This window comes from Tachysurus fulvidraco, chromosome 9 (assembly GCF_022655615.1).
Source record: "Tachysurus fulvidraco isolate hzauxx_2018 chromosome 9, HZAU_PFXX_2.0, whole genome shotgun sequence".
NCBI lineage: Eukaryota > Metazoa > Chordata > Actinopteri > Siluriformes > Bagridae > Tachysurus > Tachysurus fulvidraco.
This window is the reverse complement of record NC_062526.1, coordinates 14,258,514-14,273,752: the sequence shown is the minus strand read 5'-3', so window position 1 is coordinate 14,273,752 and position 15,239 is coordinate 14,258,514. Positions and strand designations below refer to the sequence as shown.

Genomic DNA, 15,239 nt, shown 5'->3' with positions numbered 1-15,239 from the left:
CCCACAACTTCAAATGTAACAGAATATATTAACTTTTTGTCCTTGTTGGCTTCCACACTGTGTCCAGAATAAAATTTTAATAATACACCTGTAAAGTGAAAAGGTGACCGCATCATGCTACTGTATAAATACAGTATAATGGTCTTGTCTTAATTGGTATAATGTTTTATAAGGTTTCATAGATGACAGGTAGTGTTTTTAGAATCATTTAAACAACATGTGAAAACACTGACAAAACCACCAAAAAAAGTGCAGTGCAAAGCTGTTTTGCTTGCAAAATACACATTCACACGGGTTGTAGTGAGTTAATCAAATATCATTTTGGCTGATCGGCTGGAAGTGGTGCTGCCTATTAAAACATTGTCTGTGCTGTTTATGCCATTACCTTCCTCCTGCTCTCTGCTATAAAGCTTCCGCTTTCTTCAGTGATCAAAGTAGATGTTGTTTATAATGTTACATTTTTGCATTAGCATAAGTTTACATCTTGCTCATGACATCTTCACTTTGTTAAACATCTTATTGAAGTACTCAGGGAAGAGAAGTATGGTACAGTGTTGATCCTGAATTTTATTGTTCCTCTAACTAGGACTATTTAAAAATGCAGTCCCAATCAAGCTTTAAACTTTAAAACTTTAAACCAATCCAGTGTTGTTACAGTCTATTCCCTAGTTGGTTTTATCATATGCCTTATGATGCAGTTTGCACATACAGTATCATAAGTGACATAACCTGGGGTCATCGAGTGTTTTAGGTCCATGACCAAGCCTGGAAAAAATCAGGTTCTGGCTTGTCTCCAAGTAGCTTATGTGTTTCACAAATTATCCCTTTTGTCCTTCAGCATTGCAATCATTTGTATTGCAACCTGGCCTCCCCAGTGACTCATGATGTCACAAGCCCCACTGTTAATGCATGCTCAGTGCCACTGGTTATGTATAGAGTCAACACTTTTTTTCCCCTCATAGACATGTCTGCCTAACACCACCGGAGCCATACAGGACACCCTGGTGACTAAAGCTGTAGCAAACCCTTTTGGCATAGTTGATGCATGCTCAGAGTTACTGTTTCATTATGGATTCCTTACTATATACCTAATGCCTAATCCCAAACAGAGACATGCAGGCCTTGCCACTAAGGCAGTAGCCAGCCCCTCTGGCAACATTAATGCATGTTTTGTACCACCAATTCTATATGAATATTTCTATACAGAAATATGTTTACTTAAAATCATTAGTGCATAACACCAACACATCTCACCCCTATCTAAATTACAATAGGGTTATCATTGAAAGCTCACTAATAGGGGTTGTGTCTGAGTAGCGTATTTTTCCCACAGATCACCCTGTTTCATCCACAGCCATTTTGATGCCTTTTTGCAGCCTCTCTCATGTTTTAAATAGCTTTGCTAATGTGCAGCACTCTGATGCCAAGGAGCTTGAGTGCCTGTACAGAGACAGGTCAGCAAAACCTCTGCAGGAAACTTTAATAGGCTCATATGGAGCACTTCATCCTTGGCTCCCACACTTATCTACACGGCCCTCATACTTTGCTCTTCTCATACTTGTAGACCTCTTCTATTCTATTCAATCCTTCCAGGAACTGTGAACTCTGGTAGCATAATTTGCTTTGTGATTTTTGATATTAAAAAAATATCTGGCCTTAGTGTTGATATTCTGTCTGTAAGTTTTAGTTATCACCATAGGTTAACCTTCAAATGCTTCTCCAGTGCCATAGAAATTAAGAAAGCCTGGTTTGCTGCATCAGGTTTATTATTATTATCCTTAGCACCTGTTTATGGTGCCAACAATAGCACCCCTCTCCCAGGACCTTTAGACAACAGTTAAGTATATGCTCCAGGGTTCTTTTTTTTTCGGGAACCGCGAGCATGCTGGGTGTCTGCCAAACCCTGGCTGAAGAGTTTGGAAGGGCTATGGAGGAGCACTTCTCTTGCCTGGGTAACCATAGATTCCCCTAACTTCTGAAAGGGAGCTTGTTCCCAATAAGATTATGCAAGATGTAGCTGAAGGCATTTTTTAAATACTCTTCATTACAGTAGAAAGCAAGATCTCATAGAGACCAGTAGAGACCAGTAGCATCCAGAGAAGTAATGGTAAGGTGCCATGTTGATTAATCCAAGCTTTAAACTTCCCGATTTGCCCATATCTGCCAACCATTCCTGGAACTCCCTGTTGGTTGTATATAGGGCTGCAGTGTACCTCAGGATATAGTCAAAGACCTTGCCCAGACACTTCATTTTGTTTCTCAGTGATTAAAATGATCTACCCCTATGGAAAAAATGAACTTGTCATTGCGGCCTTGGAGGATCTGCATACAATCACTGATGTTATCACCACTGGATCTTCCATAAATGCCCTGCTTGGTGGCTGCCAAACACCAGATTCTGCTGACAAGCATATTCCTGTCAAGAGCATACAATGTCAATAAAATGGTACACCCAGTTGCTCATGCAGTAGAGCAGCAGTAGCACTTTGAGGTCCCTGATGTTACCTAGAACATATTGGCAAACCAGTGCTGTTCCCATCAGCTTGTGTTGGATTGAGGCAGAGGCATTGCTGAGGACCAGCAACAGAAAGCTAGGACTCCATGTATGATACTCTTATGTGGCCTGAAGTTTTTCTTTCTGTTCTCCCAACATCCTCGACATCATTTAGGCTTGGTGCATTATTATTGAAATGGAAGGGAGTTATGGCATTTTAGGTGTCACCAATGTACTGATCAAACTTTTATTTGGAATAAGCAAGCCCTAGGTACTGTCTCTCTATGCTGTCCACAAGTTGTTCAGTCTTGGATGTCATTGGCTTGGTCAGGTAAGATGCTTCCTTTTTTTTTTTTTTTTTTTTTACACCTTATGCAACTTGGAAACCAGACACATACTGTATTCCTGTTATAAATTTTACCCCTCTTCAGAATACTGCTCGTCAGTTGAAAATGATTGATTGACACAAACAGTTTGTTTTAATACACTTGATGAAATTTGTCTTTTACTATTTTACTGAAAAGGGCAAAACAACATATTACCTCAGGAGCATATTACCTCAGTAGTAGTAGTCTGTCTGTGATATGACTTTGGAGTTTTTAGTTGTCCACAGAAGCAAATTCTGCTGCTCAAATTTGACTTGCTGAAAAATTATAATGGAAATAAAGTTATAGACAGTATGGTTGTGCACCTGGTATTGATGCGACCCTCAGCTGTCTTTGCTGTCTGTTATGCAGGTTTCCTTGTGTCCATGTCCTTCAAACTAATAAAAAACATGCCTTTATGTGAATAATTTGGCAACTCCAAATTGGAAATAGGTATAATGTAAATGAGCTGTTACTGAAAGTGATTGGACAAAAATAAATGCACATAAAAATCAATTACTAATTCTCTTGTGCCTAACGCAATAGCTTTAAAAGACTAATGTGAATACCATACCATTCTTATGGGTAGGTAACTGCATACGTGGAAGTATATTGGAATATTAACCTTTTATTTTGCATGAAAGACAACAAGCATTTCCAAAATGTGTATGGTTTTAAAGCATATGCTGTAAGAGGTGATGTGTCCTAAATTGAGTTCCTGATTTGTAACTTTAATATACCTCATCTTACACTACAAAAATGTCCCACACCACCACTAGCTTTGGTGGACTATGTTAATAAATTAAAGACAGGACTAAAACACATCGTAACACACTCTCAATTCTGTAGTCTCTGTGAGGAGTGTGAAATGAAAGACCACTATACTTGTTTCTGATCAACTAAAATGCATAAACACATAGCATTTTAGAAATAAAAGGAAAATATACTTCAAAAAGGTAAACTGCATGATGTTCCCAAGAGGGAACTTGAGCTGAACTTATACAAATATACAAACCAATAGCAACAATTTAGCATACTATGTCACTCAAACAGCACTTAAACATGTCATCCACAGAGGATGTCCAAATTCTTAAGTTAATCTGCTTTACCAGGCTTTACCAGGGAACCCTTTAACCAAATACCTGCTTCACTCACGTTCAAAGCCGTTCTGTGCAAGGACAGGAAGCAGTTAGGCCATTCCACAGGAAGAAATGACATCACTCAAACATAAAACTCAATGTATTATTTTAAAACAAAAATGCACTCTACCCATGATATAATATTGATATGAATAGTGATATACAAAAAGAAACAAAAATGAAATAAAAAATAAATGGAATCTATTCATGTGAGGAATTATTTAAAGTTTACCGGAATAGTCACTTGAAACCTAGTTAAATGCTACTTAACCAAGAAAGAAAGAAAAATTTCAATAGCTTTATAATTGCTATGGTTGGGAAACTATTTTTGACTACTGTGCAGTTTTATTCCATGCACAGAAACTTAGTTGTATTTTTTTTCCTCAAACAAATTCTGCCAAAATACGCCCTTGTTGCAGTGCAGAGACATGCAAGACAAAATATTATTGTTGTCCCCTGCAGACACAGGTGCTGCTGACTGCTTACTCTATAAAGATCTCTTGGGATAATTATAGAAAGTTGAGTCCATACCAAACTTTTAGTTTATTTTTAACTTTATTTTTAACTAACTCAAAAGACAACTGCATCAGCATTAACAGTCTTCTCCCAATTGTAACTTTCTTTGAAGTTGTGCATCGTCTGATTGTGTACTGTATACTGTAATATAATCAGTAATTCACTGTAACAAGCTTTTGCAGCAAATTTTACTTCGCGGTGTGTGTGTGTGTGTGTGTGTGTGTGTGTGTGTGTGTGTGTGTGTGTGTGTGTGTGTGTGTGTGTGTGTGTGTGTGTGTGTGTGTGTGTGTAAAATAATATAAACAGAAAATGAGATACAGAGAGCATCTTTGCCTGTTTCACAATGGTTGCAGTTACTGTGCAACTGGAATTTAATTCTTGATGAAGATTGTGATGTTGGATCAGATCTAGATTCAAAATAAACAAATAATATGTAGTTATTCGTTAAAGCCACACAATGATCCTCAGTTTTCCTCAGTTTAATGGGGGATGCAAAAAGTCCTCCTACACATGTCCTGTATTGTGTGTAGAGATAGATTGTTATTTTAGATATAAAATAACAACCATTTATTCATTCATCAATTCATTCATTTGTTCATTCATTCATGCATCTTTAGTAAGTGTTTTCTTTTGACCAGGGCCATGGTAGACCCTGACAGGAACACTGGGTATAAGGCAGGACTACACCCTGGATGAGACACGGTTTATCACATTGCATACACAATAACAGTCATACACTCATTTAAACCTTGTGGCAATGTTGAGTTCCCAGTCCACTTAGTTACCAGGCCATGTTTTGGACAATGGCAGAGACCGGTAGGAACACATGTGAACTTGCAAAAATAAGGTGCAACTACACACAGTCATCTTCAATTCTTCATACATACAGTATGTATGTAGTACAGTAAGTTCTCCTGATGACGTGAAAAAAAAAATCAATGATTCAGTGATGATTCCAATGTTGGAGAAATGACTGGAAGCGGTACAGTGATTTAGAGCTGCTCAATACTCATATCTGAACTACACCAGACAAAGCCAGTGTTTAAATAAATGTCATTTTGCTGGAGTGTTCGGTTTAGATTTTACTGAATAGCATACGACCATGTGAAATTTGTGCATGTCTTACTGTGGCAGCTGTGTGAGGAATTAACTCTAATCCTGGGGAATTCTAAAACCTTTCTTATTTCTCTGGGAGATAAATACACGTGTAATTTACCTTTTTTTATTCATCACTGCAGAGAAAACCAAAGAGCATTCAACACAAAAAAACTAATGTTTGCTGTTCAGGTAAGGTGTGTAAAATACTATGAAGCACAATCTGGGCCATAATAATAAAGTCTGCAACAGATTAAAATTGGTGAGAAAGGGGACATATAAGCTTTACTGCCCTGTCACACAGTGGGGATGATAGAGGAGAGGGGGGAAGAAAAACATAAGGTATAAAATTCTAGTTTTAAAAAGTTTTCAAATTGTCTATTAGATGCCACATCCATATCAAACTGTTTAGAAACTTTAAAAGAAAAATCAATCCTGAGAGATTTATTTATCTGTTACCTGCATACAGTACAAGGTCCTAAAGATGTTTCACTGATTTTTTTTCCACAGCATTTTGAAGCTTGTGATCCAGGATCTCTAATGAAGTTGTATTCCTCATTTACAAAGTTCGTTTGCTGCACGCAGGACAGGATATGTAGATGAAACATTTAACACTGAGATATACATCCATATCACCAGAGAAATTGTTAAACTGGTTAAACTGGTTCTTTTCATCAAGCATTTCAATCTCTGGAAACCTGTAGTCTGATTGATGAGGGAAGTCACATACACAAATATATAAATATAAAAGAACACACTGTTGAATTTAATGCACGTCTAAAAAATATGTTTCTTGTATTATTCTTTCTTGTCTTATGCTAATTAAATAAATCATACTAATTAATTCAGCAGATCATGAGGTTAGTGATAAGATGGTAACTTTGTTGTCTGTCTTAAGGCATGGATCAACATGTTCCCCCATTCTTGTCAGGTAAGGTCTAGTGGATGACGCCATTGTAAAAATATTGAAATGGAGCCACAGTTTGTGAACATATGCTCTGTGGGGTCTGTGGAAGTTTAACGTCAGTCATCTTCATTCATAGTTCTTTTTGACGGCTGTAGCCAATAGCAGTAAAAGTCACATGTTAATGTTGGCATATTTTGAACTATTTTCTTTGACAGGGCATAAATTAAAAAATAAAAATGTGTTTGAAAAGTTAGATTATTACATTAGATTATTATTATTATTTCTTTTTTGTGCTTTTGCTCATATTGCATAAAACACAATATCTATGTGACACAATTCTAATATGCAATTTTAGATATTTAGAGACATTCACTCAAATGATGTGTAGCTTTCTGGAATTTGACCAGCATCTAGATCACTATGTGTGACATGTTCAGTGTGATAGCATTTAACGTGACTGATGAACATGTTTACAAATGTGGTGGAATCCTGTCTACGTACATTCTGCATTCTCACTCAGGTGTTCCTTCATACAGACAGCATTACTGAGTGATTATTCCCAAAATGCAGTCACAAATCTCTCAAGGGACACTGGAGAACAGATTCAAGCGCAGGATACAGTTTTTATTGTAAATACTTTTGTCGAGGTTCTCAGTATTTGAAAGGCAATACTAAACACTCCTTGACAAGATCGATGATCTAGTTACCAAAAGTAATTAAATGAAACGCGACTGTTTTTAAGTCACAATTTTTCTGCCTGTTCAGGCTCTTGTGTTGTGCAGCCAGTCTTGCTTATCAAGCTCTATTGTAGGGCAAGGATTATTTTTTGCGTTGCTGTTTTGCAAAAATTAGCCTTTCTTTTCTTTACTGGATCGACACCTGCATGGTGTCCCCCACTTCTTTCACACACAAAGCATTTGCCAGGCTATTCTATAATCCAGTTACATTCAAAATCTGACACGCTTTACAAATCAGCCCAAATACTGCAGGCTGTGTCTCTGTGTACCTTCACACACACACACACACACACACACACACACACACACACACACACACACACACACACACACACACACGCACACGCACACACACACACATAAATTTCTAAAATTGTTATTCTTATGTGTGTTCACTTTAAACACCGCATATGTCCTTATTTTAATCATATCAATAGTTTCCTTTGTGTACTGTGTGTGCAAGGTTTACAGATCGGCTAATAAGAATAATTTTTATAAGAGGTGGTTTTCTCTTGATTAATTTTATTTAAATTGATTCTTTCTTGTGGGAAATTAAACAGGCTTTAATAGTTAATGATAATTATTTCATTAATATCTATTTGGCCAATTTGGATGAGGATCATTTTTTCTTAATATTGTATGAGGTAGTAATCAAGCGTCTGTCTGGCATAGCTCACTGAGTCTTACATCACCTTGGATTTGTTATTGATATCTGAAACAGTGGCTCTCATCCCTGGCTCATGCTGACAGACAGACAAATCTTGTTGCCTATGTGTGAATGATCGAAAACTAACATTTTATCTCAATTGCAGCAAGAAGGAGCAAGACAGGTTTTGAGATTCTGCTTGTCTGTGACTGTTACAGACATTTTCCTTTCCTCTTCTTATGACCTTCTCTGTCTCTGTTATTTCTCTTTACCTTTTCCTGATTAAATAAAAAAAAAAACGGGGTTCCATGATCACATTCTCTTGCAATGCAAATATCATATCAATGCACAAGAGCCATTACCACTAGGAATGTATCAGAATTGGGGTGCATTACATTACATTACCATCACTTCCTTTAACTTTCTTTTTACACAATCTAGAAATTAAAAAAGTAAAAATTAGATAAAAGAGGAAAGCTGGTAAGCTATATATCATGATTGAGGCCCTGTCCCTTCTTTCCCTCTCTATTGTCCCTGTAACCTGTTAAGATTTAATGGCCCTCCTGTTTTTATGTCGTGTGTCCTTTTAGGCCCACGCTGTTCACCGCTGGCTAATCGATCAGGACAATAGTGTGAACTCTGAGCCGCCGGATGGCCAGGGAGTGTGGCACTATGATGAAACAGTAAATATCTGCAACACGTATATCTTTTTTCCTTCTTCCTAATTTTATATATCTATGCCCATTACGTATCTGCCTCTAGATACGCCTTTGTCATTGTTAGTGTTTTTGTTTGTGTGTGTGATTTTTAAAATGTCATTTGCCCTTTGGTTGCTTCTTGTGCAGTGCAGTTGATGTGTGTAGCTGTAGTTTTCTTTGGAGTTCTGTGTTGCTAGTGTTGCTATTGGGCTGGCTGATTCACTAACTTTAGATGTGGTTGTAGTTTTAATCCAGACACTTTTTTTTTGTTTTACTTGGTCATATTTGTGGAACAAATTCAGTTATCTGATTTTGTTGTGATTTCATTTTTCTGTGACTTTTGGTGTCATTTTTGTCATGTTTAAAAAAATGTATATATAAATACACGTCATCACACAGCAAAAGAAAGAGTCCACGGGCAAAATATTATCCTTAACTTTAGTATGGTTTCTGTTTATTTGAAGGTATGAAATGATCTGATAAATATAGTTCATGATCATTAGAATAAGCTATTATAATATTTCTTTATTTTTCCTGTGGGTTCTTCATCTTCACAGTGTGCTGTCTTCACACTTTAGCAGTGTTCACTCATGTAGTTCTAGACACCAATGCATGCTCTGATATGTGTTGTCATTCGTTCACTATCCATATTCCTTCATGCTGTGTTTGTGGCTAGAAAGAGCTGAATCTGAGTGGTGAGTGAGGTTCAGTTTCATGTGCTGTTCTTTCTTAGTGGTTCATTCATTATGTTTTCGTTCCATATTTTGTGTGTGTGTAGGTGTGTGTGTGTGTGTGTGTGTCTAGTGTTATGTCTGGTTTGTATTGTTGATATGTAGTCTTCATAGTGCTTTGTTAGTCACCATCTGTGGTAAGTGTGGAAACTTCCTGAAAGTGTTTGTCAGGTGTGACTTCAATACAGAGTTATTTGAAAAGAAAATATCTCAACATATGAACACACAAACACAAGTTTACTCTTTCTTATGAAAAGATCTCTTTCAAGAACAATTTAATTAAGGCAATGGCCTGTCACAATGCACTCAGCTGGCTCCCTCTCCACGTGTTTCTCTCATTGTAAGCACTACGTGGAAAGGGTCAGGGATAGGTGTCCACTCATTCTCCTATCCAGTCATTTAAGTGCATTGGGCTATGGCAAAAATCATCACCTTCATTGCAAACTCTCTCTGTGTGTGTGTGTGTGTGTGTGTGTGTGTGTGTGTGTGTGTGTGTGTGTGTGTGTGTGTGTGTGTGTGTGTGTGTGTGTGTGTGTGTGTGTGTGTGTGTGTGTGTGTGAAAGCAACTGACGGTTGTACATTTCAGTGACTTTACACTGACATCTGCAAAAAAACCAAATAATATTTATGTTTTGTGTTTTGTGATATTCTAATATCAATGATAAAAAAATACTTTTAGAGCTAATTTTAAGATCCTAGTAGGTTTTTGAATTAAAGTTTAAGGTCCATTAAATTTTTTTTTCTGAATTCTCTCACTTTGGTATCACAATTTTCATTGCAGCTACACACATTGTTGCTTCTTTTTTTTTATCATTTAAATGTTTGACTAAAACATTATTATAATTAGTAAAGATTATTTAAACCTCTTCTGTAATTAATTAAGGCACAAAGCATCCCCGAGATGACACAAGGACCTCATTCAATATTTTTATAACTTGCAATTAAATAAACATGAATTAATTAGTATTATATAAACACCCTTACAACTCATACGATTTGACAGATGCTGTTATCCAGAGCAGTTTACATACATCTAATTTCTTACATCAGGGCAGATTATTGCCCTTCAGGGGTAACAGCTTGGCAGTGGAGGGATTTGAACAGTCAGACTTTCAATTTATACTTCAGTATCCTAACCACCAAACTACCACTGAAGCAATGCTTTGGCTCTTTGTATAGCTTTTTTTTATCAGTCTTGCATAGTAGTTTTACAGAAATCCTGTAGATTGAAATCTCTAATGAGCAAGTGGGAGGCACGGAGCTTCCTACAATGACATGAGAAAGAACCCATTAAAGGAGGACAGACTTACAAGGGAACAAGTGACGCGGATAGATTGACTCTAAATCATTACAGTAAACAGCAGGAAAAGACAAACAACACTAACTGTACTGATCTGATTAGGATATAGAATTTAGTTTGATGAACAAAGGGAGGTGTTTCTGCTAACAGCAGTAGTAGATAAGAGGTTCAATTCTACACCACCAATATAATATTATCCACAGGAAAGAGTGTATAAATTTCCAGATAAAGGGGCAGAAGTACAGCACCAGGATGAATCAGGCAGTTCTGGAGGAACCACAAGAAGAACCACAACAGGAGAAGTGTTTGTCTGGTGGGGTTCATGTACAGTCTCAGACTTACTGATACTGTAGATAGATAGATAAATCGATAGATAGATAGATAGATAGATAGATAGATAGATAGATAGATAGATAGATAGATAGATAGATAGATAGATAGATAGATAGATAGATAGATAGATAGATAGATAGATAGATAGTCAGTCAGTCAGTTACGCATCCATAGCTAGATACACAAGTTTACTGTCAATGCATAGTCCAGGTACATGTATTATGCATATAGATGTACAGTTATATATATTTATAATTAGGTGGAGAAAAGAAGATGTAACAGCGTGTAAGTGGTGGAGAAGAACTGTCAGGTGATTACAGACAGTAAAGTATTAGGGTCCTAGCGGTGTAGTGTAGAGTTCAGTAGATTTATGGTTGTGGGGAAAAACTGGCCCTGTTATGAAAGATTAGAAACAATAATCACATGAATCCAGCAATTTATTAGGCCCTTTAACACTGCCACATACAAGACAAATCAGAAATATGCAACTCTTATATAGAAATCTTATCTTAGCTGCTTGCAAGCCTAAAACATAAATTAAGAATTGTAATTTCCTGTACACATTCCTCAAAGTTATAAAGACGGTATGTGTCATTTGCGTCGGGTAAATATACAGCTGTGTGTCATCAGCATAGCCACATAGATCTCCAAAGTACTGGGTAATAATTGTGAATAACAAGATGGTAAGTATGAAGACATTATTATAACATCATATCTCACACTGATCTCATAGATAAGCAGGTAAGTGTGAAGTATATTGATAGAAATATATATACTCTAAATTTCATTCATAAAGCCGCAAACAGAAAAATTGGATCTGGACTATAAAACTGGACATTATAGAAATATTATATAATACATTGTTATGATGTCCTGCTCATTCATTTTCTTGTTGTTAACTGCAGTAGTATTAATAAGTAGCAATTCAACAAGCAAGGACTACAGGGTCAATAAATAGATGTATTTTTTTATTAATGACAATTATTATTTATGTTTATAAAGACCTTAAAAGACAATATAAAAGAAGACAATAAAAGCTTCTTGACTTGACTTGACCTTGCATTCTTGGTCATGGCCATCTTATGAAGATTCATATTTTTTCAGAAAGTTTTCTGTTGTAATATACAGTATTGTAACCAATAAAAACATGATAAGGTATAAAAAGCAACTTTTAAAAAGAATATTTAATATTAAAAATACATGCATTTGACTTTAATACTTTAGAATACATACTAATAAATAATAAATGTGTTCTACTGGAACAATTTTTGACAACACAAGTGCATTTCTATTGTAAATAAGATTGGTTATATCTTAAATGCATTCAGTTGAGTAATTTCCTTGAATTTGTACCAAGGTAGATTTAAGACTGTAGTTGTCCAAGTGAGCTTTTTGTTCTCTGGTCTAAAGTTGCTCATATATTGCAGTATTTTCAGACTTGAAATATATTTAAATTATATACTGAGTTTACACAGTTACACTATATATGATACAGAAATAAGAAGTAAGTTGGAAATCAGAGTTAATAAACAGGTAATAAAGAATAAAGCATAAAGAATAAGTTTATTAGATCGCAAAACAGCATTTAGGTCAATCTATTCATATTTTTATTTAAGTATAAAAAATAGCATCTTACTAAAGTATAATTATTGACTGTAAAATAAAGGATACACACAATATTTGTATGTATTAAAATGTATCCTTTTGCTGTTTTTAATAATACCTTTTTAATACCTAAGTTGATGTGACAGTAAAATACATTTGAATGTAGTAACTAAAGGCTCTTTGATGTATTAAGCATAAATTGAATAAAGTAAATAAATAATTATCATTGAAATGGCAATTAAATTTACATTGTTGCTGAATTATTCATCTGTACACAATTCTATTTCGTTAAATGTAGTTCCTAAATTAAACAGACACTTTTACTTACTTTAAGGTATTACTTTCAAAAATAACATAAAATTTTTTGTTTTGTATTTTTTTTTGTTTGTTTGTTTGTTTAAGTGTGCTTCAGTATGTTAAGAAATTAATTTCTTTAGGTGTATTTCTTCATACTGTATTGTCATTTAAAATCTATTTAACTTACATTTTTTTACTTAAACTATAGACATTGCAATACGTGAAATACTTAAAGAATACTATTTAAAATATGCTTCATTTTGCTGGGGGTTTACTTTGCTAATATTGTAATAGTTAGTATAATTTTTTTATCATGATTTTTTATCATTTATTCCAAAAAAGCTTTCTAGTTTTGAAGAATTTTATGGTATCCTTTTCTTTTGTCAAAATATTGTATTACAATCTACTGAAAACCATCCTAAAAAACATATTTTTCCACCTCATCATAAACTGGATTGTACTACATCGTCATGTTAGCAAAAAAACAATATAATAATAATAATAATAATAATAATAATAATAATAATAATAATAATAATAATACAATAAATACTTAAATATTTATCTCTTATAGTAAACTCACAACACTTACAAGGAAATAAAGAGAGAAATAAGAATTATTTTAGCATACTGTATGTAATGTAGTCAACATTTTATTAAACAAGAATAAATCTAACTCTAAAATTTAGTTATAAATAAGTTATTAATATTGATTAGCACAATATATATTTTTCCTTCCTTTTATCATTTTCTTTCAAGGTGGATATGAGACTTTCTTTTGCCCATACATTTTTTTAATTTATACATTTATACATGTGTAAATTTAACATTTTTGTGATTGTATTTATTATTATTATTATTATTATTATTATTATTATTATTATTATTATTATTATTATTATTATTATACATTTTTGCACAATTTAGGCAAAGTGTGTACAACATAAATTATTGTCCCAATTAATTCCCAAAACTGACAGATATTCACTAGGGCACAGGCTACTCGGTTTATTTAGTTCATTGAAATACAAGAAAATGATCCAAAGTTGCTTTGGAAATTATTTGTTGTTAAGACAGAATTACTGAATGCTGAACTGTGTGTAGCAGAGTCCATAACTCTAATACCAAAGGAGGGTCATCTGGACTTGATGGCCACCTGCTACTGTATCGTCCATTATTTACTACAGAACTAAATAAGAATTAGGAATATATCATATGAATTCAAAGAATGATAAAAAACACCAACCATCCATAACTTTAACCCCACCTAATATGCTGAAAGTCCTCCTTGTGCCACCAAAACAGCTCTGACATGATGGCATGGACTCTACAAGACTTCTGAAGGTGTGTTGTGGTTTCTGACACAGTGTTAGCAAGAGATCCTTTAAATCCTGTATGTTTTGAGGCAAAGCCTCCATGGGCCAGACATGTTTGTCCTGCACATCCCACAGATGCTGGATTTGAGTTAGATCTGGGGAATGTGGAGGCCAAGTCAACACCTGGAGCTCTTCACTGTTCTTCAATCCAGTTCTGAACAATTTTTGCAGTGTGGCAGGGAGAATTATCCTGCTGAAAGAAGATCACGGATCAAGGAGAACTATCCTGCTGTACATTGTTACCATGAAGTGTGTTTAGTCTACAACAATGTTTAGGTAGGTGCTACATGTCTAAGTAACATCCATATGAATGCAGGAGCCAGAACATTGCCACCGCCTTGCCTTCTTCCCATGTGTCCTCGAGCCATCCCCAGGTAAGTGACACACACACCAAATGATTCAAAAGTCCACCTCCATCTTCTAGCTCTGATAGTCACATGCCCATGGACAGAAGTCAGCATACTATGATGGATTGTGTGCCTTGAAACCTTTCTATCATTGCCAGCCAACCTTTCATCAAATTGTGCTACAGTATCTCTTGTGTCCGATGTGGGCCTTGAGCACCCTGATACTATCACTGGTTCACAGATTGTCCTTCCTTGGGCCACTTTTGGTAGGTACTAACCGCTGCATACTGGGAACAATGACACGAGACCTGCTGTTTTGGAGATACTCTGTCCCAGTCGTCTAGCCATCACAATTTGCCCATAATACTTGCCCACTTTTTCTACTTCCAACACATCCGTCTGTTCACTTACTGCCTTATATCCCACCCCTTGACAAGTGCCACTGTAAAAAGATAATCAATGTTATTCACTTCACCTGTCAGTTGTAATATTATAGCTGTACATCTACAAGCCTGCAAGAGGGATTTGACCAAGTAAGCATACTGTATAAAGAAGTGCTTTCATGACATAATAAAAACACATCGAAGTAGATATCAGTTTAATGTGTGTGGGAGTCAAACATACATAACATGTTGAAATTAAGCATTATCATC

At 35.4% G+C, this 15,239-nt stretch overlaps 1 protein-coding gene across 12 annotated transcripts in view; it reads left to right on the top strand.

Annotated features, from left to right (window-relative positions):
- ank1a (ankyrin 1, erythrocytic a) overlaps positions 1-15,239 on the top strand; it is an 88,682-nt gene that overhangs the window by 21,009 nt on the left and 52,434 nt on the right. For 10 of the 12 annotated variants that reach the window (XM_047818876.1, XM_047818874.1, XM_047818871.1 and 7 more), the window contains one exon: positions 8,490-8,582. The exons of the other annotated variants lie outside the window; for them this stretch is intronic. In XM_047818876.1, the coding sequence (XP_047674832.1) occupies positions 8,490-8,582 (93 nt within the window). The remainder of the gene's footprint in view (positions 1-8,489; positions 8,583-15,239) is intronic. 12 annotated transcript variants of the gene reach the window in all.